The sequence below is a fragment of the Panthera uncia genome, assembly GCF_023721935.1.
Source record: "Panthera uncia isolate 11264 chromosome A3 unlocalized genomic scaffold, Puncia_PCG_1.0 HiC_scaffold_11, whole genome shotgun sequence".
NCBI classification, from domain to species: Eukaryota; Metazoa; Chordata; class Mammalia; order Carnivora; family Felidae; genus Panthera; species Panthera uncia.
The window spans coordinates 77,533,354-77,558,847 of NW_026057578.1; the positions used below are offsets into that span (position 1 = coordinate 77,533,354).

A 25,494-nucleotide genomic window follows, 5' to 3' on the forward strand; every position below is an offset into this window, starting at 1 on the left:
TCTCCTCTGCTATCTTGCCCTCCAATCCCGTGTGGTGTAGTCAATAAACTATATCCTTTGTTCTTCCTCAGGTGAATTCTTGTCACTGCCTACATCACCAGCTTTCACCTGATAAGTTGCCCCACGTTTGTGGGCCCTCAACTGATCTGAAGAGACACCACACAGATCAAAGGAACAAAACAGAAAGGCCAGAAGTAAACCCATGCATGTATAGTCAACTAATATTTGACAAGGGAGCCAAGGATACTCAATACATGATGCTGGGAAAACCGGATATCCACAGGCAAAAGAACACAACAGGACCTTTATCTTACACCACACACAAAAACTAACTCCAAATGGATTAAAGCCTTCAATTTAAGACCTGAAACCAAGAACATAGAAAAAAGCTCCCTGACATTGGTCTTGGCAATGATTTTTTGGATAGGACACCAACAAAAGCACAAGCAACAGAAGTAAAAACAAACAGGTAGAATTACATCAAACTAAGCATATCTGCACAGCCACAATAACCTATAGAATGGAAGAAAACATTTGCAAACCATTTATCTTTAATAAGGATTAATATCCAAATTATGTAAAGAACTCATACAACTCAACAGCATAATATCAAATAACCTGCTTTTAAAAATGGGGGCGCCAGGGTGGCTCAGTCAGTTAAGTGTCCGACTTTGGCTCAGGTCATGATTTCACAGTTTGTGGGCTCAAGCCCTGCATCAGGCTCTGTGCTGACAGCTCATAGCCTGGAGCCTACTTTCAGATTCTGTGTCTCCCTCTCTCCCTGCCCTTCCCACGCTCATGCTCTCCCTCTCAAAAAAAAAAAAAAAATAGTAAGAATTTAAAAACGTGCAAAGGACCTACAGAGATATTCTTCCAAAGACCTACAAATCACCAACATGTAAGTGAAAGATGTTCAACATCACTAATCAGAGAAATGCAAATCAAAACTAAAATGAACAGGGTGCCTGAGTGGTTCAGTCGGTTAAGCGTCTAACCCTTGGTTTCAGCTCATGTCACAATCTCATGGTTCATGAGATCAAGCCCCACATCAGGCTCCACTTTGACAATGTGGAGGCTGCTTGGGACTGTCTCTCTCCTGCTCTCTCTGCTCCTCCCTGCATGCATTCTCTCTCTCTCAAAATAAACATTAAAAAACAAACAACTATGAGGCGCCTGGGTAACTCCGTCAGTTGAGCGCCTGACTCCGGCTCAAGTCACGATCTTGGTAGTTCGTGGGTTCAAACCCCACATCGGGCTCTGTGCTGACAGCTCAGAGCTTGGAGCCTGCTACAGATTCTGTGTCTCCCTCTCTCTCTGCCCCTCCCCTGCTCACACGCTGTCTCTCTCTCATAGGTAAAATAAACATTAAAAACAAATTTTTAATAATAAATAAAACCTGAAATGAGCTATCACCTCACATCTGTTAGAAGGGCCATAATCAAAAGAAGAAGTGATAACAAGTGTTGGTGAGGATGTGGAAAAGGGGAATCCTTATTCTGTAGGTGGAAATGTAAACTGGTACGGCCAAAGTGTAAAACAGTATGAAAACAGTATGCAAAAATAGATCTACCACATATGATCCAGCAATCTCACTTCTGGGTATATGTCTGAAGGAAATTTAATCACTTTCTTAAAGAGATATCTGCACCCCTATGTTCAATGCAGTATTCACAATAGCCAAGAAATGGAAGCAATCTAAGCATCCACTGGTGAATGGACAAGGAAAATGTGGTACACATATAATCGAATGTTATTTAGTCACACAACAGAAGAAAAATCCTGTCACTTGGAACACCATGGATGGACCCTGAGGGCATTATGTTAAGTGAAATAAGTCAGAGACAGAAAGACAAATACTGGATGATTTCACTATGTGCAATCTAAACAAACTGAACTCCTAGAAAAAGAGAGTAGACTGGTGGTTGCCAAGGGCTGGAGAGCAGGAGAAATGTCAAGATGTTGATCAAAGGGTATAAACTTCTAATTAAAAATGCATAAGTTCTTGGAATCTAATGTACACCACGGTGGCAGCAGGAGGACCATGATTAACAATGCTGTATTACACAAGGAGCCAGTCAGGCTCAGTGGGAAGAGCATGCTACTCTTGATCTCGGAGTCAGGAGTTTTAGTCCCATGTTGGGTGCAGAAAGTCCAAAAAAAATAAATAAACAAACAATAATGTATTATATACTTTATGTGTACATATATAAGTTGCTAAGAGTAAATCTTAAACGTTCTCACAGCCAAAGGAAGGAAAAAAGATAATTATGTGAGGTGATGGATGTTTTAACTAACCTTACTGTAGTAATCATTTTGCAATACATGCATATCATCAAATCATCACGTCATACTTTAAACTCATGTTAATATTGTATGTCAACTATATCTCAATAAAGCCGAGGGGAGAAGCACATCAATAGTCACAAGGATGGTGGGTTGGTAGAAATAGCCAATTGTGGTGCTGCTGACATGGATATATACATTTACCGAAATGAATGAAACCATACATTTAAATAGTTTGGGAGCACCTGGCTGGCTCAGTAAGTTAAGTGTCCAACTTCAGCTCAGGTCATGATCTCATGGTCTGTGAGTTGAAGCTCCACATCAGGCCCTATGCTGACAGCTCAGAACCTAGAGCCTGCTTTAGATTCTGTGTCTCCCTCTCTCTCTGCCCCTCCCCCACTCACGCTGTCTCTCTTTCAAAAATAAACATCAAAAAAAATTTTTAATAAAAATAAAATAATTTGCTGTATGTAAATTATGTATCCATAAAATGTATTTATTTTTAAAATAACATCAACAACTACATCATCTGAATCCTAATTCAAATCTTAAAGGAAATATTCAATAAAAATTTTTAAACTTTACACTATGAGGAAAATTTGACTACTAAATGTATTCTTGGGAAGTCTGGCTGGCTCAGTTGGTGGAGCATGCAACTTGTGATCTCAGAGTCGGGAGTTTGAGCTCCATGTTAATGACAGAGTTTACTTTAAAAATAAATAATAAAGAAAAAAAGTACTCTTTTTTTTTTTAATTGTTTTTTAATGTTTATTTTGGAGAGAGACAGACAGAATGCAAGTGGGTTAGGGGCAGAGAGAGAAGGAGACACAGAAACCGAAGCAGGCTCCAGGCTCTGGGCCGTCAGCACAGAGCCCGACGCAGGGCTCAAATTCATGAGCTGTGAGACCATGACCTGAGCCGAAGTCGGACACTCAACCAACTGAGTCACCCAGGCACCCCTGAAAAAAAGTACTCTTAATTTTTTAACTGTCACGATATTGCGGTTATTTTTCAAATATTTGTCTTTTAGAGAATTATACTGAAATACATATAAGGAACATGTAATACCTGGATGTGCTTCAAAATCATCCAATGGGTGGGGAAAAGGAATGGGTAGCATACAAATGAAATAAAATTGTCCATGAGTTGCTAAGTGTTGACTGGGTTAAGGGTACATAAAATCACTGTCACCCTTTTTCTCCACGTGACTCTATAGGTTTCTATAGTGAAGTAAAAAAACAAATTGCCAGGGGCGCCTGGGTGGCGCAGTCGGTTAAGCGTCCGACTTCAGCCAGGTCACGATCTCGCGGTCCGTGAGTTCGAGCCCCGCGTCAGGCTCTGGGCTGATGGCTTGGAGCCTGGAGCCTGTTTCTGATTCTGTGTCTCCCTCTCTCTCTGCCCCTCCCCCGTTCATGCTCTGTCTCTCTCTGTCCCAAAAATAGATAAAAAATGTTGAAAATAAAAAAAAAAAAAAAAAAAAAAAAACAAAACAAATTGCCAAGCATACCAAAAAAACAAGACCAAAACCACATAGTCAAACAGAAAGAATTAGAAAATCAGATATTAGACTCATGAGACCTGAACTTTATAATAGAAATATATTCAAGGTATCAGGTGATACAGAATTTCAGTAAGGTTCTGAAAACTATTAAAAAGGAAATCAAGGGGCACCTGGGTGGCTCAGTCAGTTAAGCAACTAACTCTTAGTTTCCACTCAAGTCATGATGTCATGGTTCATTGGATCGAGCCCCAAGTCAAGCCCCACATCAGGCTCCACAGAGCCTGCTTGGGATTCTCTCTCTCCCCCTCTCTATCTACCCCAGGCAGTCTCAGTCTCCATCAAAATAAATAAAAATAAACAAACAAAAAAAAAGGAAATCACAAACTTTAGAATTAAAATATATAGTAAACTCAGGCCACCTGGGGGGTGGTTCAATTGGTTAAGCATCCAACTCTTGGTTTCAGCTAGGGTCATGATCTCGGGTTGGAACCCTGCGTCAGGCTCTGCACTGACAGTGCAGAACCTGCTTGAGATTCTCTCTCCCCCTCCTTTCCTGCCCCTCCCCGACTCAAGTGTGTGTCCTCTCTCAAATAGCTTAGAAGAGTATCAGGGAGGGGGCTCAGTCAGTAGAACATAGGACTCTTGATCTCAGGGTTACCTTGCATAAAGAGATTATTTAAAAATAAAATCTCTAAAAAAAAAAAAAAAAAAGGAGGGGTGCCTCAGTCTGTTGAGTGTCAAACAGCATCCAACTCACGATTTCAGCTCAGGTCATGGGATTGAGCCCCACGACAGGCTCTGGACTAAGCATGGAGCCTGCTTAAGATTCTCTCGCCCTCTCCCCCACTTGTATTCTGTCTCTAAAATAAAAAATTAAATAAAAAAAAAAAGGATTCAGTCAAAAATATAGTACAGAAACACAAATGACAAAAGGATAGAAAACAAAGAGACCAAGATGACAAGATGATGAAAGAGCATAGCATTTATGTAAATAGAGTCCCAAAAGGTGATGAAAGCATGAGGCAGGAGCTATATATGAAGAAATAATGGCTACACACTTATTTTTAAAAACTCAAACCATGGGGCGCCTGGGTGGCTCAGTCGGTTGAGAGTCCAACTTCGGCTCAGGTCATGATCTCAGGGTCTGTGAGTTCAAGCCCCACGTCGGGCTCTGTGCCGACAGCTCAGAGCCTAGAGCCCGTTTCGGATTCTGTGTCTCCCTCTCTCTCTGACCCTCCCCCATTCATGCTCTGTCTCTCTCTGTCTCAAAAAAATAAATAAAGGTTAAAAAAAATTAAAAAAAAAAAAACTCAAACCAGAATCAAGAATGAATCCCAAGCAAATACAAAAACTGATACAGAAACATCAGAGTAAAATTGCTAAAGTCCTAAGACAAAAAGACAAATCTTAAAATCAGCAAATGAAAAAAAAAATTTACCTTTAAAGAAGCAAAACTGGGGCTGCCTGGGTGTCTCACTTGGTTAAGCATCCAACTTTGGGCTCAGGTCATGATCTCACAGTTTGTGAGTTCTAGCCCTACATCAGGCTCAGCACTCTCAGCACAGAGCCTGCTTCTGATCCTCTGTCTCCTTCTCTCTCTGCTCCTCGCATGCTCCCTCTTTCTCAAAAATAAACAAACATTAAAAAAAGAAAGAAAGATGGGGCACCTGGGTGGCTCAGTCAGTTAAGCATCCGACTTCAGCTCAGGTCATGATCTCAACGGTTCGTGAGTTCGAGCCCCGCGCTGGGCTCTGTGCTGACAGCTCAGGGCCTAGAGCCTACTTCTGAGTCTGTTGTCTCCCTCCCCTCAGCTCCTCCTCTGCTCACAGTCTGTCTCTCTCTCAAAATAAATAAAGATTAAAAAAAAAAGAAAACCAATTAAAAATAAAAAAGCAAAACTGAAGGCTGACTTCGTAGTAGAAACAATTTAAAAGAGAAAAAAAATGACTTCATGAAAGAAGCAATAGAAACTGCCAATCTGTAATTCAATACACCATGTGAGTGTGCATATGTATGAAAATGCAAGCATTTATCTTCATTTTAGAAGACAAGCAAATACTGGCAAAAATTATCAACAGCAGAACCACACCAAAAGAAATGCTCAAAGAAAAATGATCCCAGATGAAAACCCAAAGACGAAATAAAGAAGAGCAATCGAAAAAGTAAATCTAAATAAATATTAACTTTAATAAGGTCTTAATTTTAAAAATCTAAGTAATTAAAACACACCATACAGGCACCTGGGTGGCTCAGTCGGTTAAGCATCCGACTCCTGGTTTCGCTCAGGTCATGATCTCATGGTCTGTGAGATCGAGCCCTGAGTTGGGCTCTGTGAAGACAGCACAGAACCTGCTTGGGATTCCCTCTCTCCCTTCCCCTCAACGTGCATGCTCTCTCTCAAAATAAGTAAACTTAAAAAACAGAACAGACACTGTAACAGCAGTATGAAAGACTGGAATGGAATAAATGGAATTAAAGTATTCTATGGCCTTGCTACTCAAAGTGTGTTCCAAGGACCAATAGCATCAGCATCATATGGAAGCCAATTAGAATAAAGAATTTCAGGCAAAATTCCAGACTGCTTGAGTTTGAATCTGCATTTTAAAGAAAATCTCCAGGTGATTCATATGTACATTAAATTTCCAGAGGCACTATTCTAAAGTCTGGAAAGTAGTAAAATAAATCGCAAATAAAATGGATTGCAGTGGGAGAAATTCATGTAACTAAGACAGATGCAGGTAAAAAAGCAAACAAGATCTATATGAGTACAAGATGAAGGACTCAGTTTCACTTTTGTTGAAATCTGAGAACAAAAGAAGATACTTAAATAGAATTGTCTAGCACTAAATTATGGATATTGGACTGATGCTGGGAAAATTGGCCAGGTTATATATATATTTAAAGTTGTCTAAAAGATGATAAAGTTATGGTAGTGACTGAATCCTTCCTTCAACTTCTTCATAAAATACATTGCAGAAGACTAAACCTTGGATAATCTCCACACTTAAAGGATTAGAATAACACAACCCAAAGTAAGGAAAAATAAAATTTTAAGACTATGAAGGCCAGTAGTTCTCAAACTTCTGGTCTTTATGGCTCCTTTACAACATACTTAGAAGAAGACTTCAAAGGGCTTATGTTTACATGGTTTATAGCAATATTGTTATAAATTAAAACTTAGAAATATTTACTTATTCATTAGTTTATAAACAATAAATTCATTGCCTATTTTCCATTATTAAAATCAGTGACTTGAGTGACAAGTTTTTAAATTTTTAAAAATCTCTTAATGGTTGGGCTTAATAGAAAACAGGTGGATTCTCATTAAGTGCTTCCGCCTTCTCTGTTGCTATATATGGTTTTAGTAAAGTATATAAAGAAAGTCCAGCAGCGCCTGGGGAGCTTAGTCAGCTAAGCATGCGACTTCATCTCAGGTCATGATCTAATGGTTCATGGGTTTGAGCCCTGCATCAGGCTCTGTGCTGACAGCACACAGCGTGGAGCCTGCTTCAGATTCTGTGTCTCCCTATCTGCCCCTCCCCCTCTCACACATGTGTGCTCTCTCTCTCTCGCTCTCTCTCAAAAATAAACATTAAAAAAAATTTTTTTAAGAAAATATTTCCTCTCAGTTATTTTTTCAGTTTCTCAATCGTGTTTTTTGAATGACTTATGTCTTGAACATATAAAGAACTCATACAAGTAAGTAATAAAAAGACAAGTAACAATTAAAAAGTGAGCAAAGAATCTGAATGGACATTTCTCCAAAAATACACAAAAACACAATGAGATACCACTTTATAGCCACTGGGATGGCTAGAATACTCAAAATAGCAAGTGTCTGCCTCAGTATACTCACCCACAAAAAAATCCCACCAAATAAACAAATATTGATTTGAAAAAAAAAATGCTGGTGAGGATATGGAGAAACTAGAACCCTTATGCACTCATGAAGGAAATATAAAATGGTATAGCACTTTGGAAAACAATCTTGCAGTTTCTGAAAAAGTTAAATTCAATTACTAGTTGACCTAGTGATTCCACTCCTAGATACAGACAGGAAAGAAATGAAAACACAGGTTCACAAAAAAGCTTTTTACATAAATGTTCATAGAAGCATTATTTATGATATCAAAAAGAACCCAAATGTCTATCAACTGATGAATAAACAAAATGTGTCAACTCCACAGAGTGGAATATTATTCAGTCATAAAAAGGAATGAAATACTGGTATGTGCTCCCGCACAGATAAATCTTGAAAATGTGCTAAGAGAAAGAAGTCAGTCACAAAAGACAATATATTATGATTCCATTTATATGAAAATATATAGAGAAAATAGATTGTTGCTTAACAGTGGAAGGATGGAGGATTGAGGGTGACAGTTAAAGGGTATGGAGTTTCTTTCTGAGGTGATGAAAGTATTCTAAAATTGATTATGATGATGGTTGCAGAATTCTGTGAATATAGTAAACACCAGTCAGTTGTAGAGTTTTAATAGGTGAACCTAAAGTATATTTATCAATAAAGTTGTTACTAAAAATAAAGTAAAATAAGAATAAAAATATATGAATTATAATAAAAGCAAGAAACAAAAATACCTAGGAATAAATGTAAAAGAAATGTGCAGAACCTACGTAAAGGAAAAAACCCACAGAATTTCACAAATATAAAAAATTATATAAATGGGAAAATACATCATGCATCCTGAAGGGGCAGGATTATTTCTGTAAGATATCAACTCATGTCCCTCTTTATAAACATGCATTTCAGTAAAAATTCCAAGAGAATGTTGTACAACCCCTGCGCCCCCTCCTCCCCACACTGCTCCAAACAAAAGGATTTTAAAGTTTTATCTCAAAAAATACACAACTCCTGGGGCACCTGGGTGGCTCAGCTGGTTGAGAGTCCGGCTTCTGCTCAGATCATGGTTATCATGGTTCCTGAGTTCGGGCCCCCCATCAGGCTTGCTGCTGTCAGCCTGTCAGCACAGAGCCCACTTTGGATCCTCTGTCCCCCTCTCTCTACCCCTCTCCCGCATGCACTCTCAAAAATAATTATTTTTTTAAAACTTTATAAAGAAGTATATAACTCCTTACTATCTGTTTTAATACTACCAGGTACTAAAATATATACACAGAGATTAAATTAAAACCACATGATAGGACGCCTGGGTGGCTCAGTCAGTTAAGCGTTCTACTCTTGATTTCAGCTCAGGTCATGATCTCACAGTTTGAGAACGAGCCCCACAACCAGCTCTGCGCCAACAGCACAAAGCTTGCCTGGGATTCCCTCTCCCTCTCTCTGGTCCCCTCCTTGAGTGCGGACTCTCTCAAAATAAACAAAAAAATAATCAAACAAAAAGTTTTAAAAAGAGACCCAGAATGCACTCAAGAATTCTGTGTAAAACAAAGATGGCATTTCAAATTGCTGGGAAAGAAACAGATGCTAAGACCACTGAGTAATATTTTGGAAAAGCAAATGCTAGATCCCACTTCATAACTTAGACAAAATAAATTCCAGAGCAAGCCAGAAAGGGCAGACAGACAGGGAGACAGAGAATCCCAAGCGGACTCCACACTATTAGCACAAAGCCTCACTCAGGGCTCGAACTCACAAACTGTGAGATCATCATGACTTGAGCCATAATCAAGAGTCTAGATGCTTAACCACCCAGATGCCCCAAGAAAAGCCTTTCTAAATAACAGACAACTCAATACGGTAACTCAGGAACCAAATATGTCAATATAAGTAATGCAATAATCCTCAATATCCAAACTCTTGCAGCAACCAAATAATTTAAGATAGTAACTGTATCCATTTTTCCCCTACTATATGGATTTTTTCAAATAGAATATCTAACAAATAAAAAAGCACCCTCAAATACTACTGATGTTTATATAGTATAATATTTCTAGGTTTTTAGCAATATTAGTATAATATTTCTAGGTTTTTAGCAATCAGAAGCCTTAAAATTTTTTACCCTTTGACCCAGAATATAATCCGGATTTCTATGCTTAAGGACATTTTTGTTATTTCTTGGTTTAGAGTTTTTTTTTTTAATAGGAAAACACTAGTGAAATACATGTTACATTCAAAGACTAGAATTAGGCTGCCATTAAATTCTGTTCTTAGACATAAGGATATGAGAAAATGCCCGTTAAAAAAAAAGCAAACAGTACATATGAACTCAATTTTATATATTCATAGAAAAATAGAATGATAAACATATACAAAAAAAAAAATCTTAACATTTATTTATTTCTGAGAGACAGAGCACAAGTGGGGAGGGGCAAAGAGAGAGGGAGACACAGAAGCCAAAGTAGGCTCCAGGCTCTGAGCTGCCAGCACAGAGCCCGACATGGAACTTAAACTCACGAGCCATGAAATCATGACCCGAGCCAAAATAAAATGCTTAGAGAACAGAGCCACCCAGGCACCCTCATATACCACAATTTTAACAGAGTAATTACAAATGTTTTCTTGATGTATGTCAGTATTTTTCAAACTTCCCACATATATATGGGGAAACTTCCCATATATATGATGTATATAATTATCATATATACAATCATAAACACCAAAAAAATTAAGTGAGGGTTGCCTGGGTGGCTCAGTTGGCTAAGCATTTCCACTCAGGTCATTATCTCACGGTTCGTAGGTTTGAGCCCCACTTCTGGCTCTGCACTGGTAGTGTGGAACCTGCTTGGGATGTTGTCTCTCTCTCTGCCTCTCCCTTGCTTGCTCACTCTCAAAAATAAACATTTTTTTTTTTAATTAAGTGAAACAGAAAGGAAAAGCATTGGTTATGTGAAAAATTATATGAAAAACTTCCCCATGGGGCACCTGGGTGGCTCACTCAGTTGAGCATACAACTCTTGGTTTTCGCTCAGGTCATGATCTCGTGGTTCATGAGTTCAAGCTCCGCATCAGGCTCTGGACTATCAGTGCTTGGGATTCTCTCTTGCTCTTTCTCTGCCCCTACCCTGCTCATTCTCTCCCTCTCTCTCGCTCTCTCAAAATAAATAAACTTAAAAAAAAAAAAAAAACCTCCCCATTTGCTTTGGCCAACTGGAGGCCCCTGGTGACCTGTGACAAAAAAGTTTTTAGGCAAAAGCAGAAGCAAGGTTGCAGAAGCTTCAAGAGAATTTAAGGCACTGGAGGAAAAAAGAGACAGCTTAAGTGCACGATCTTAGAGGAATGATAGAAAACAAACCAGAAACAGTTAAGTTTCACAGAAGTCATAGTATGTTTATTATTCCTTCAAAACTTGACTAAGTAACCATTTCTCCAATTCTAATCATTAAAAAAAAAAGTTGCTCAAAGATCAACTAAAATTCTAACAATTCCATGCAGCCTTCTCCAATCTTACCAAAAACTAAACTCCTCCCACTGCACTTCAGCTATACATGTCTTTATGGAATTTGCCTTTTTCCTTCCCTCTCTCCCTATCTCTCTCTCTCTCTCTCTCTCTCTCTCTCTCTCTCACACACACACACACACACACACACACACACACACACACACACACACGGTTTATCCCAGTATATCTCACTGTGTTAATTGTTTATATGCATTATCTAACTTAATCCTCACAAAATCCCTATCAAATGTAATTAAGGTATTATCATCCTCATTTCCAAGTAAGGAAGAAGGCACAAAAAGGTTAACTTAACCAAAGCCAGAGTTACCATAAATGACATGAATAGCATTTGAATTCAAGTCTATCAGATTCCAGACATCAATCTCTCAATTACCATCCTATTGCCTCATCTGTATTGGACTCCAACCCTCCTCAAGATAAGAGATCCATCTAAATGTATTTCTATATCTACCACAGTGTCCAGCACAATGCTTTACGTATGGTAAACATTCAATATATTTTTTATATATTGAATAAAACATTTAAACATAAAGAGTGAAGGTAAAGTGAAAGTAAGACACACAAAATAATGTACTCAGTAAATCAAACATTATGAAATAGTTTTCAAAAAAGCAAAAAAAGAAATGGTTTTCAACTTTTCAACTTGGGCCCAGCAGAAAGGCTCCCACAAAGAAGGATGGGGAGAAGGTGGGCTGTTTTGCCATCAACAAGATAGTGACTACAGAACACACCATCAACAAGTGCATCTATGGTGCAGACTTCAACACGTGTGATCCTTGGGCACTCAAAGAGACTCACAAGTTTCCCAGAGATTAGAACTCCAGACATGCACATTGACACCTGGCTCAACAAAGCTTTCTGGGCCAAAGTAACAATGAATGTCCCACACTGTATCTGTGTGCAGACGTCCAAAAATCATGGAAGATGAAGATTCACCAAACAAACTCTATACACAGGTTACCTATGTGCCTGTCACCACTTTACACCCAATCTTACAACCCTGAGATCAAGAGTCGTATGCTCTACTGACTAAGCCAGCCGGCACCAGCCCTCCAAGGAACAGTTCCTAAACCAAGGATCGTTACTGAAAATCCTAAAGAGAAGATCCTGTGGCCTGCCATCAGTCAAGTCCCTCTACGGATGACAAAATACATCTAGGATGTACAAAATACATCTCATCTCTTCCACCAGGATGGCAGCAGATTCCATCAATCACACTGATGTAATCAAATTAACTATAGTAGCATTTCCATGTTTTATCATATTGGTTTCTTAAGCAAAGAAAAAAAAATGACACTGGCTTAGGTTATGGCCATGCCAATTTTTTATTATCATTTCACTCTCTACTAAGTGATTATTCAGTACTGGGAAGTACTCTTGTAAGTCCCAAAATAAGGGGGAAAAAATAACCTGACAATATTTGCCAATTTCTGCTCTCCAGGAAACTTAGCTACAGCTTCACACTCACACACAACCAAAGCTCTATCATCTTCACTGGATGGAATCTGCCCAGACCTGGAGATTTTTTAACTCAGCACCACTAACAAAGCTCTCACCATTCCTTACCAATCTAGAGGTTAAATTCCCTCTTAACATATGATTTATCCTATAGGTCTGGGGACTCCTCTTAGAAGGGAAAATGGAAACAAAATAAGATCAGAATAAAAAAACTGACCACCATTGCTGTTTTTATACCACTCTACCAAGCAGTAGGCCCACTGTCCCCTTATTTATACTCTTACTTCGAACACATCTTCAAACTCCCTATTATCTTAGCATTTTCTTAAGTCTAAATTTATTGAGCTTGTGCTCATATACTTCCACATTCATGATTGGTTACTGAGCCTTTCTCGGTAATCAGAATGAGTACCTTCCTATTTTGTGTTATGGTGGCCTAAAACCAGCACATTAATGAATTGCTAATGTTCATTGCTAAAAGAGCCCCACAGACCTTGGAATCAAACACTTGAAGACTATAAAGTATATATACTGATGCCCTACTGTTAACTTTTAGCATATTATCAGATTTCCTTCCAGATATGCTATATGAGCAACTCAGCAATCTGACTTCACACACTATATTCAAGGTAATATTCAGACAATTATACAAAAACCTACAAAAACCCAAATGCCCATCAACAGAGAACTGGTTAAGTTACAGTTGGACCAAATAACGGAGTATTACAGTGAAGCCATTAAAAATTATAATGTAAGTGCATATTAACATAAAAAGATGCTTACATCTTAATAAAATGATATAGAAATAAATAATAACATGTAATTAGCTTATTTACATAAAATATGTAAGAAAAGCTATGTATAAGGAAATCAAGAATGACTTAACAGATGTTTACTAGGGACGTCTGGGTGACTCAGTTAAGCAGCTGACTCTTAGTAAGTCAGCTTAGGTCATGATTTCACGGTTCGTATGAGTTCAAGCCCTGTATTGGGCTCTGCACTCACAGCACGGGGCCTACTTCAGATTCTCTGTCTCCCTTTCTTGCCTCTCCTCCACTTACAGGCATGCTCTCTCCCTCTCTCTCCCCAAAATAAATAAACGTTAAAAAAAAATTTTTTAATTAAAAAAAAGAGATGCTTACTAAAACATGAACAATTTCTTTGGTATGCAGAGCTTCAGATTCTCCAAATTTTACTAAATTTTTTTTTCCTGAAAAAAGCAGTTATCTTTTTTAGAAAAAACAAAGCTACTTGCATTATTTTTAAAAAGACTAAACAGGGGCGCCTGGGTGGCTCAGTCACTTAAGCGTCCGACTTCAGCTCAGGTCATGATCTCGCGGCCCGTGAGTTCGAGCCCCACATTAGCTCAGAGCCTGGAGCCTGCTTCGGATTCTGTGTCTCCCTCTCTCTCTGACCCTCCCCCGTTCATGCTCTGTCTCAAAAATAAATAAACGTTAAAAAAAAAAAAAAGACTAAATATCCTGGTAGAGAGGTAAGTAATTAACAAAAGGAGTTAAGTTTTCTCCTGCCACCAAATATTACTGATGACACTTGCCCAACACATTCCAAGAACTTACACCAGATTATAATGAAGCACTCAGTTTCTGGCTGAAGTATGCTGTCCCTGAGGATTATACCATATATACTGCTTTTTATTACCTTACTCATGAATCACTAGGTATATGCTCCAATAAGGAGAGATCATCAAGGTACAATACTAGAATCAAAACTCTTTTGCTTGAACATTAACTCAAATGATATGTATAAGGGAGACAGTTCAAAAGGAGCTCTAGCCTCGGTATTATTTTCCATCTCTTTATGGAGCTTCGGTGTCAACAATTTCCACAGATTGCCCCAATTCTCTTCTGCAAACAGCAGTCTCTACTTCCTCAACTTTTCTGCTCCTACCCATCAGCTTGCAAAAGCACCCACTCTAGTTCAGCTGCTCACAGCTACCTCACTCTTTAGTTCAAACATTCTGACAAGAAAAATCTGATTGATCAACATCAGGTCAGGAGTCTATCTGGAATCCAATCAGCAATAGCTAGCAACGGGGGGGTGGGGAGGGCTGGCTTAAGTTCTTCCAGAGAATATAAGCAACTTAACTTTTCTGGAAGAGGTTATAGCCAAGATAGGAAAAATACCCAGTCTTCAACCACAGTAAGGGAAGTGCAAGAAGATGTCCGGTTTATACTACGTTAATTCTCAACTAACACCTTTGGAGATAGTTTTTAATTTCTATGGAATTTGAGAGGAAAATATCATTAACAGGTGTTAATCAGATGACAGATAAAAAGCCCAATGTTTTCCTCATATATAAACTCCTAAATAAAAGTAATTTAGTTAAATTTCATGCCACAGTCACAAATCTCACCACCTACATAAAAACAACTAATTTCTGCCTTTCTGCAATGCATATTAATTTAGAAAACAGTTGCTTAGGGTAGATATTTTTTATAAGCATATACCTAGTAATTCACAAAAAAGATAATTTAAAGCAGTATATATGATAATAATCCTCACCTACAGCATACTTCAGCCAAAAATTCTCATATCTAAATCACTACTGACTAGGGACACCTGGCTGGCTCAAGTCAGTGAAGCATGCAACTCTTGATCTTGGGGCTGTAATTTCAAGCCCCACGAAAAGTGTAGAGCTTAGTTTAAAAAATAAATAAATCACTACTGACTATAGGCCTAAGAATACTGATTTAACTAGGCAATCACATTCTTCTTCTACAAAAACCCTGCATGAACTAAAATGTTTACTAAGCACCTAGTCTGTACAAGGCACTATAGGAGGGACTCGGAAAAGAAGAAAACATGGGCCCTGACTGTAAGGAGTTCATCATTCAGGAAGGAAAGCTGTTGTTAATTTTAAAAAAAAAGGGGGGGCTGGAAATGCAAGCTGGTGCAGCCACTCTGGAAAACAGTATGGAGGTTCCTCAAAAAACTAAAAAGAGAACTACCCTACGACCCAGCAATTGCACTACTAGGCATTTATCCAAGGAATACAGGTGTGCTGTTTCAAAGGGACACATGCACCCCCATGTTTATAGCAGCACTATCAACAATAGCCAAAGTATGTAAACAGCCCAAATGTCCATCAATGGATGAATGGATAAAGAAGATGTGGTATATATATATACAATGAAGTATTACTCGGCAATCAAAACAAATGAAATCTTGCCATTTGCAACTACGTGGATGGAAGTGGAGGGGATTATGCTAAGTGAAATTAGTCAGAAAAAGACAAAAATCATATGACTTCACTCATATGAGGACTTTAAGAGACAAAACAGATGAACATAAGGGAAGGGAAACAAAAATATAAAAACAGGGAGGGGGACAAAACAGAAGAGACTCATAAATATGGAGAACAAACTGAGGGTTACTGGAGAGGTTGTGGGAGGGGGGACGGGCTAAATGGGTAAGGGGCACTAAGGAATCGACTCCTGAAATCATTGTTGCACTATATGCTAATTTGGATGCAAATTAAAAAAAATTTTAAATGAAATTCTCATTAAAAAAAAAAAAAAAGAAACAGGGGCGCCTGGGTAGCTTAGTCAGTGAAGCATCCCACTCTTGATTTCCGCTCAGGTCATGATCTCAGAATTCATTTCATGAGTTCGAACCCCATGTTGGGCTCTGTGCTGACCGTACGGAGGCTGCTTGGGGCTTTCTCTCTCTACCCCCTTCTCTCTCTGTTCCTTCCCCTACTTGTGCACATGCGCATGCGTGCTCTCTCTCTCTCTCAAGATAAGTAAACTTAATAAAAAAAGAAAAAAAAAAAAAGGAAGAGGGACCATTACCTAAGTTCTTAATCTAAACTAAAGGATATAAGTCATTTTAAGAGAGGCTGGGAAAGGTTCAATGCCTCACCAAGAGCCACCTGGGTGGCTCAGTCAGGTAAGTGTCCAACTCTTGATCTCCGGTCATGATCTCACCACTTCTAGGATCGAGCCCTGCAATGAACTCTGCACTGACAGTCAGAGCCTGCTTGGGATTCTGTCTCTCCCTCTCTCTCAAAATAAATAAACATTAAAAAAAAAAAAAAAAAAAAAGTAGGTCTCACCAAAAGAGTGAGAAGTGAAGCTAGGAAGAGGAGTTTCAGCCAAATTGTGCCATGCATGATATATGTCATGCTAAGAAGTTAGTTTCTTCAAGCAATGAAGATCTAGAACAGTTTAAGCAGGTAATGTGATAATCATATATTGTTTTAGGCAACTCTGCAGAAGAAGCTGTAACATAAAACATTTTTTAAAGATAATTAAAAACACAAAAATAAAAAGCACACAAAAAAGCAGCAAAGGGGTACCTGGCTGGCTCAGTCAGTAGAGCATCCAACTCTTGATCTCAGGGTCATGAGGTCAAGCCCCACACTGGGTGTAGAGATTACTTTTAAAAAGGGCGGGGGGGTTGCCTAGGTGGTTCAGTTAAGCATCTGACTCTTGTATTCTGGCTCAAGTCATGATGTCATGGTTTGTGAGATCAAGCCCCACGTTGGGCTCTGCAATGACAACACAGAGCCTGCCTGGGATTCTCTCTCCTTGCCCCACCCCCACTCTCACTATATCAAAAATAAGTTAAGTAAATAAATAAATAAAGGGGGGGCTGGAAAAAAATATATGTGGTGAACATGACCAAGGGTTCCTATTGTTAATAAGTGACCAAACTCGTTATCAGGTAATAACACAAAATATTAAAACCTGAAAAATGAGAAAACACAGGCAATGTATTAAAAAATGCAAATAGCCAATAAAAATGTTTTTCTATAATTTTATATTTGAAAAAAAAATTTTTTTAATGTTCATTTGTGTGTGTGAGACGGAGGGAGACGGAGGGAGACGGAGGGAGAGGGAGGGAGGTGGTGGAGGGGGGGAGAGTGGGGGAAGAGGGAGAGAGAATGAGAGGGGGAGGGGCAGAGAGAGAGAGAGAGAGAGAGAGAGAGAGAGAGAGACACAGAATCTGAAGCAGGCTCCAGGCTCTGAGTTGTCAGCACGGAGCCCCACGCCCACGCAGGGCTCGAACCCACGAACCATGAGGTCATGACCTGAGCTAAAGTCAGACGCTCAACTGACTAAGCCACCCAAGCATCCATTAGTGTTTAAACTTACTAGTATTTGGCTATTACAATTTTTGCCAAAATAACACTTTTTCAAGGATAATATTCAGTACAAGTGCCCATACTTGAGTATGGAAAGAGTGGAAATCAATACATCCTTTCTGAAAAGGCAAATAGACAATATAAACAAAAGTATGCTTATATTTTTGACAGAGTGATCACTTCTGCAATCTATCTAAAAAAATGTTATTAAAAATTTATGTACAGGATGTTCACTTGCAGCTTTATAATATAAAAGAACTGAAAACATATAAGAATGAGAAGTTAAATCTAATACAAAATGAAATACCATACAGACAAAAAATGTATTTTCAAAAGAGTTAATAAAGGAAACAATCAAATAAAACATTAGGTGAAACAAGCTACATATTGAACTACCTTTATCTCATTCTTAAAAATATAAATGCATAGGGGCACCTGAGTGGCTCAGTTGGTTAAGCATCCGACTTCGGCTCAGGTCATGATCTCACAGTTCGTGAGTTCAAGCCCCGCGTCAGGCTCTGGGTTGACAGCTCGGAGCCTGGAGCCCACTTCAGATTCTGTGTCTCCCTCCATCTGCCCCTCCACTGCTTGCACTCTGTCTCTCACATTGTCTCAAAAATAAACTTAAAAAAAATTTTTTTTTAAATGTAAATGCGTAGAGGCACCTGGGTGGCTCAGTCAGTTAAGCGTCTGACTCTTGGTTTCAGCTCATCATGATCTCACAATTCAGGGGTTTGAGCCCTGCACTGGGCTCTGTGCAGATGGCACAGATCCTGCTTGTGATATGCTCTCTCTCTCCCTGTCTCTGCACCTCCCTTGCTCGCTCTCAATACAAATAAATAAACATTTTTAAAATGTGTACCAAAAATAAATGTGTACCAAAAGTATTTCAAGGTGATCATCAACAGGAATCATCACTGGATGATGAGATTTATAGTTTTCAGTATGTCTACAATGAGAATATGCAACCTTCATAATTACAAAAAAATTAAAGAAAGAAAGAAGAAGGTAGGCCAACCCATTTAGCTAGATTATGTCACATCTTGGTCAAGCTATGATTGGAAAGTTTCTTTCTCTTTCTGAAAATACAAAAATTCTTAATAATACACAACACATTACAAATACTTTGAAATCAGATATACAGGTACTATCATTAAACATACAAGTAACATTAACATGTTTCACGAAGAGTGCTAAAACTAATTATTAACAGTTATCATTGACAATGCAGATAGCCTACGTAATATCCTGCACGTTTGTAGTGCTTTATGGTTTCTAAGTTATATTAGAAAAATATGTGAATTGAAATCACGAACACTACTTCAAACATTAATTGGTTTAAGAGGATATAGACTTAGCTAGATCATCAAATAAAAATTCATAATCTGGGACTTCATATTATAGTAAAATCCGATTTCCAATTTTAAGAATCAGTTCAAATTTTAGAATTACTAGGTCAACCAAAAAATATTATGTTACTAATGATTTAACTATTTAGCACTCATATACTTATAATATAAAAAAAACTCTAGAAATGTATGGTGTACTAAAGGGCTCCCTGCTGACAGACAACATTTAGATTTCATTCAGCTACATAAGGACCACCACTTTTTTTTTTTTTAATGTTTGTTTATTTTTGAGAGAGACGGAGACAGAATGCAAGTGGGGAAAGGGCAGAGAGAGAGGGAGACACAGAATCCGAAGCAGGCTCCAGGCTACGAGCTGTGAGCACAGAGCCCAACGCAAGACTCAAACTCACAAGCTTGAGATCATGACCTGAGCCGAAGTCGGAGGCTCAACTGACTGAGCCACCCAGGCACCCCAGGACCACCACTTTTAAAATCTTACCACAACTACAGTAACATCATGCCTGAAGTTGTTAAAATACATAAATATACACTAATTTTTTATTGTCAGTGAAACATAATAATGTCTTCCATTCAAATAGATCATCACAAAGTTTCCACAGCATAGCGTAACTGTTAAGAACATGGGCTTTTTTAGCCTGACCTGAGATTAAGTCCTGTTCAAATCCTGGCTCCACCAAATACAGTCATGTGACTCTGAGCAAATTATGTAAACTCTAAATCTAGGTTCTCTTATCTGAAAGGGGTGATAAAGTGAGTACCTACCTCAAAGAATTGATAAAGTACTCAACACAAACTGCTCAATAAAGTATTCTGCTTTAAAAATAATACAAACAGAATTATTCTGCAAATACTGTTATCACAGTATCTTGAGTTCAAGCTTAGACAGGGCTACTAACTAAGCAAGTAACAGGTGACCTTTATCTGGCAAACCACTTAGCCTTTCAGAGATTCAATTTCTTTGCTTCTAAAACTTAGGTACCAATGCTTGCTCCTGCCTATCTCCAAGGCTAAGGAGGGGGGCAAATAAATTGTCTACTTAACTGCTACATTTGGTAAACTATAATTTACTAAACACACACACAGAATAACATCTGTATTTAAAGCCATTTTCGGGGCGCCTGGGTGGTTCAGAGTCCAATTTCTGTTCAGGTCATGATCTCACGGTTCATGAGTTCAAGCCCCGCATCAGGCTCTGTGCTGACAGCTCAGAGCCTGGAGCCTGCTTCAGATTATGTATCTCCCTCTCTCTCTGCCCCATCCCTGCTTGCTTGCTCTATCTCAAAAATAAATAAACATTAAGAAAAATTTTTTAAGCCATTGTCACTCTTCTCTCAAAGAAATTTACCTTACCAAGGCAAATAATGACCTCAATTTACTAGTGAGCTAGCTATGATGATGGTCCAAAACGTAAATTCAGGCCTCCAACTTCTCATCAACATCCAGAAATGCTCTGGAGTTAAAGTGGTTCACAAAAAATCTAGAAAAGCAGCAAATATACAAATTCAGCCAAACAAGCACAGGATTAAAAAGTGAAAATTATTTCCTAAACTGAATGTGAACCCACAAACTGACAGTAGCCAAATTAATACATCCCAAGCCTTGAAAATGTCTTTTTAAAAACAAAGCACTGAAGGGAAAGAGAAATTCAAGCATGTTAGTAGTGCTGGGATTGTTTATTCTAACATTAAAGCCAAACATTATTTTGAAATGTCATTTTAAGTTTTAGGATACCTATCAAGATCGTATTTTAAAAGGGGATGTGAGGATCCTTATTATAGGGTTCTTAGCCTGGTTCCATGGACAGGTTTCAATTAGTCCTCACAGTGCATGAAAAATTGTGTCTGTGTACCTGTATGTTTCCATGGGGAGAGTTTACAACTTCAGATTCCCAGCACGAGACATATAAATGGTAATGTTAATTCTCTCATCAAAAACTGATGACAAAAGGAAACTATTTACAGCCTTTCGTTACCAATTTTTATTTTAGCTAAATTACATTCTGCCAGATTTTTAAGTAAACATTTCATATGAAGTCTCTACCATTATTAAAATCTCTCTGCACATCAAGATAAAAAACAATACTATCCACATTTTATCTACCCTTTCATTTAAAACACTAAATTTTTATATTACACTGATATGTCCAGGCAGACTTTTCAGTTTCATCAGTATTGTTAAATCTGACAAGAAATAGGTTTTTAGTATCTTTTAAATAATTCTTTTTCAAAATCAACTTGAAACACATCACATACATCATTTTCTTTCTTGTCATGGTTAAACTCTTATGGGGAGATATACTGAGAGATGAATTCTGAGCACATTATTTGGGAACTTTAGTTCTGAATATCTAATCAAAGATGAATTGATGCTCATCTTTGCACAACCTCTAGGGGAATAAAAGGACAGACTTAATAATTATTGTGAGCAAGATTACAAGAAAGACATAACCTACTTCAATTCAACAAGTTTTATCAAGGTCCAACCATCATGTTCCTATCCAGTCATGGATAAATGTTATTACTATAATGAGATAAAGTAATACCCTCTGTTCTTAAGAAACTTAAACATCTTATGTTTGGGATACAACACAAAAGAAAAATGAAAACAATTTTAAAACTACAAGGGAAAAAAAGCAACCTGTAATAGTTTGGTATAACCTACAAATAAAATTGCTGAAATAATTTTAAACAAATAAAAAAGGAAGCTTCATTGTGAGATTAGTGTTCAGGAGGCAAATTTTTAAACTGAGCTTTTAAGGAAATATTAAGAGGGGCTCCTGGGTGGCTCAGTTGGCTGAGTGGCCAACCTGATTTCAGCTCCAGTTATAACCCAAGGGTCAGGAGATTGAGCCCGCGTTGAGTGGCTTGGGATTCTCTCGCTCTCTCCCTGTCCCTCGCCCCCACACCCACATGTGTGGACACTTTCTTTCTCTCTACAATAAAAAAATAAATAGAGGAAATATTAAGAAGTCGTCTTAAGTATTTTTAGAGACCACTGGCTTATACAAACCTGGTTCTACTAACTGTATATACATAAAGGTAATAAAAGTTAAATTCTACTTCAAGATTCTCTACATTTCTAAGTTTCCATAAATCCATCGCATTTTTGAGTGCTTCTAAGCAAAGTTCTAGGGGTTTCCCAAATAATTTTCAATAACAACTATCATGATGCCTCTTTTCACAACGTAATAAAGATTAACAGACTTTAGTTTCTTTAGATACTATGTTTAAAGTTGTTTTTCCTAGTTAACTTTTAAAACACCAAAACATTATTAAAAGCACTTATTTCTTTTATTAGACAGCAAAGATAATGCTCTTCCCAATTTACTGTAACAATAACCACACAACTTATGTTTGGGATATAAAATACAGTTTACTGAAATAAGTACTAAAGACTTATGTAATCATCATATCATAAATCACCTGCACCAAAAGTATCTCAAAACAACCTTAAAATTCTAGGAAAATTTACAGTAACACAAATATTGGAAAGTACAGTTTGAGTATGTGCAAAACCTGCTTCCACCTGTCAGAAAATAAATGCCCAGTTGAAAGTAAACTAGAACTCTAACACTTTTCTTATTGCATTTGGTTAATAAAGTCAAATTCAAGCACATAAATAAAGTCAAATTCAAACACAAACATTTTTTAAAACCATTGTTTTAAAGAATCGTATTAGAAAAGAGGTAGTTTGGAAATCTTCGGAAATATCAGAACAGAAATCCAAAACCCACATAAGCAGTTCTTTACATGAGCATTTTCTCAACAATCAAGTTTTTGTAAATTAATCTTATCTAATGCACCTCGTCCAACTAGGCCTTTGGGCCCAGAAGTAATCTGCAATACAGCTTGTTTCTTTAGCCTCAAATACTATCTTACAAGGGTCGGAAATAAAATAAGAATCTGGCTAGAAAAGATCAGGGTACGCTCTTTAACAATCAAAAGTATAAGGAATAGGCCTTTCATTCCAGGAGACAGGCCATGACTATCCCGGGATGGTATCTGTAGTACAGTGCTCTCCTTAATATAATAAAATTTACCATTAAAATGACGAACGGTACACGAAGAAGAACCGTCATTAATTTTTTACAAAATAGGTATGAAGGTTCCAATCATGACTATTACAGTTCATTTTCAGCTATTTCAGGGCCGGTAGAAGGGTTTCATACACCCACACACCCCCAAGGGAGAGGAAAACCACCAACCTCCTCCCAGGGAGTTTAATGAAAATTAGCAGGTAAGAGAGGCCTCGGCAGCACGCTGAAATTTAAAGAGGGCGGCCGGAGGGCCGAAAGGTTCGGACTGCGGAGGAAAGCTTCGTCCTCGGACCCCACCTCCCCTCACCTTCCCGGCAGGGCGAGAGAGGCGAAGACTCATTAGTGCCTTCGTTAATTGACACCTGTAATGAGGAAACTTTCCGAGAGGTGAGACCGCTCAGGCCCTGCCTGGCCAAAGCTCCGGGGCGGCCCCCTCTCGAGCGCCCAGGTAACCGGGCCGGGTTGGGCCCGAGGCGCCGCGGCGGCCGCGCCACCGCGCACCTTCCCGGGGCGCTAGGCCGGCACGCCGCCTGGCTCGGCCGTCGCCTCCCGCAGGCCGCGGCAGCCCGGGGAGCTGCGCGGGGCCCCCAAACCGTGCACCCCCACAGGCCGCCGCCGCGGCTACTTACTTTCATTTAACACCTCCACCAGGTCTGCGCAGTTCTCGCACATCGTTCGGCCGCCGCCCCCCCCCTCCCCCGCTTCGGATCGCAGTGACTGATCCCGACCGGCGGGGGGGAGGGGAGAGAGGCGGAGGAGGGGGCCGGCCGGCCGGCGGGGCGGGGAGGCGACGAGGGCGGGCGGCGGCGGGGACGGGGCGGAGAGCAGGAGTATGGGGGAGGGGGCCGGCGGTCCCCGGAGCGGGCGGGGGAGAGGAGGGGGGCGAGGGGAGGTGCGCAGGCCGGAGGGGCGCGGAGGCGCCGGCGGCGGGGAAGGGGGGGAAGGACGGGGGGAGGGGAGAGGGAGGGAGGGGGCGGGTGGGGAGAGAAGCAGCAGAGTCACTTCACCGACCAGACGCCGCGGCCACCGCTGACGCCGCCGCCATTTTAATAGAGCGTTCGGGCTGCGCTCGGCTCTTTCCGCCCGAGCGAAGGAGCCGACGAGAAACGCCTCGCGCTCTCATTCCTCCGCCTCCTTCCCTCGCTTCGCCTCCCGCCCCCCCACCTCTCCCTCCGCACACACGCCGCACGCTCCACACCCCGCCGCGGCCGGCTCGCCGCCCTCCCTTTCCTCTTCCGTCTGGCCTCCCCGCCCTCGGTCCACCCCCTCGGCGCGTTCGCCCACCCCGCCCAGCCCGGATCTCTGTCAGCGGCCGGAAGGGAAACACGAAGCCAGCGCGGCCGCGGGGGGAGTCCGAGTGAGTAGGGGAAGATGGCGGAGGCACCGAGCGGCTCGCGGTTGCGCGGCGTCGCCCACAGCGGCCCACTCCGCGGGCTGCGAGGTCCCGGCGAGCGCCGGGTCACTCGCGCCGCCCTGTTCCCCGCCCTTGCGCTTCGCCATTTTTCCTCCGGGCCCACGAAGGGGGGGTTTGATGCCGATTCCTCCCTCCCAGCGCTCAGGTTTTTGGGGGGTGGGGGAGGCAAGGGGTTCACGGAGAAGCCGGGCCGAAGCGACGCCGCAGCCCAAGTTGGGGCACACGGCCCTCTCCCCGCGGGGCTTTGTGAGAATGGAACAGCCCGGGGGCGGTGTAACCTGCATGCGTGTCGATCGCTACCCTCGATTCTGTAAGGCTCATCCGTCCTCGAGCAGTAAGACACCTTGACGTGACTAGAAATGGCGGAGTGAGGAGCGTTCACATGGCATCGCCTCCCTTGTACGCGAGAGGGCCCCGCACCAATTGCCTGCAACTCTACAACTCTTCACCTGAAATAGCACATTCTTCTCTGCGAAGAGCAGATCGCCAGGGTATTAAGATGGGAAACGGAAAATGAAGAACCGGAAGGAAAGGGGACACTCCGCTCAAGTTGGTAGTGTTAACTAGTTAGCATTAGGAAAATTTTCCTCACACCTGCACTTAATACGTCCTCACTGATTTCCATACCCAGTACGTTTTATAGAGATGTGACTGAAGAGACCGAAAGGGCGTGTACGTAATCTTATAACTGTGTCACCCAAGCAGCTATTAACACTAGTAATTGGTTTAAAGGTTGTGTAGAGGTTGGGTCCCACCGTCGTTCCATGCCAGGACCACCTTGCCAGTGTTCTTATAAAGTTTCTGCCCACCTGTTTTACACGGCTCCATATGAGCAGGTGAGATTTCCGAGCTGTAGAGAGATTCTGCCATCCTCTCCCCTTCTTCCCATCTTTACTGTAAAACTCGGGTTTCTGCACAGTTGACTTTTGGCATCCATAGCAGACAT

The 25,494-nt window shown here is 40.3% G+C and overlaps 1 protein-coding gene across 4 annotated transcripts in view; it reads right to left on the reverse strand.

Annotated features, from left to right (window-relative positions):
- The window catches only part of USP34 (ubiquitin specific peptidase 34), a 247,218-nt gene extending 223,223 nt beyond the window's left edge, over window positions 1–23,995 (reverse strand). For 2 of the 4 annotated variants that reach the window (XM_049650262.1, XM_049650258.1), the window contains exon 1: window positions 23,764–23,995. In XM_049650262.1, coding sequence (XP_049506219.1) covers window positions 23,764–23,806 — 43 coding nt within the window. In that variant the 5' untranslated portion in view covers window positions 23,807–23,995. The remainder of the gene's footprint in view (window positions 1–23,763) is intronic. The other 2 variants (XM_049650261.1, XM_049650260.1) reach the window with 1 other exon arrangement.
- Window positions 23,996–25,494: the final 1,499 nt, after the last annotated feature.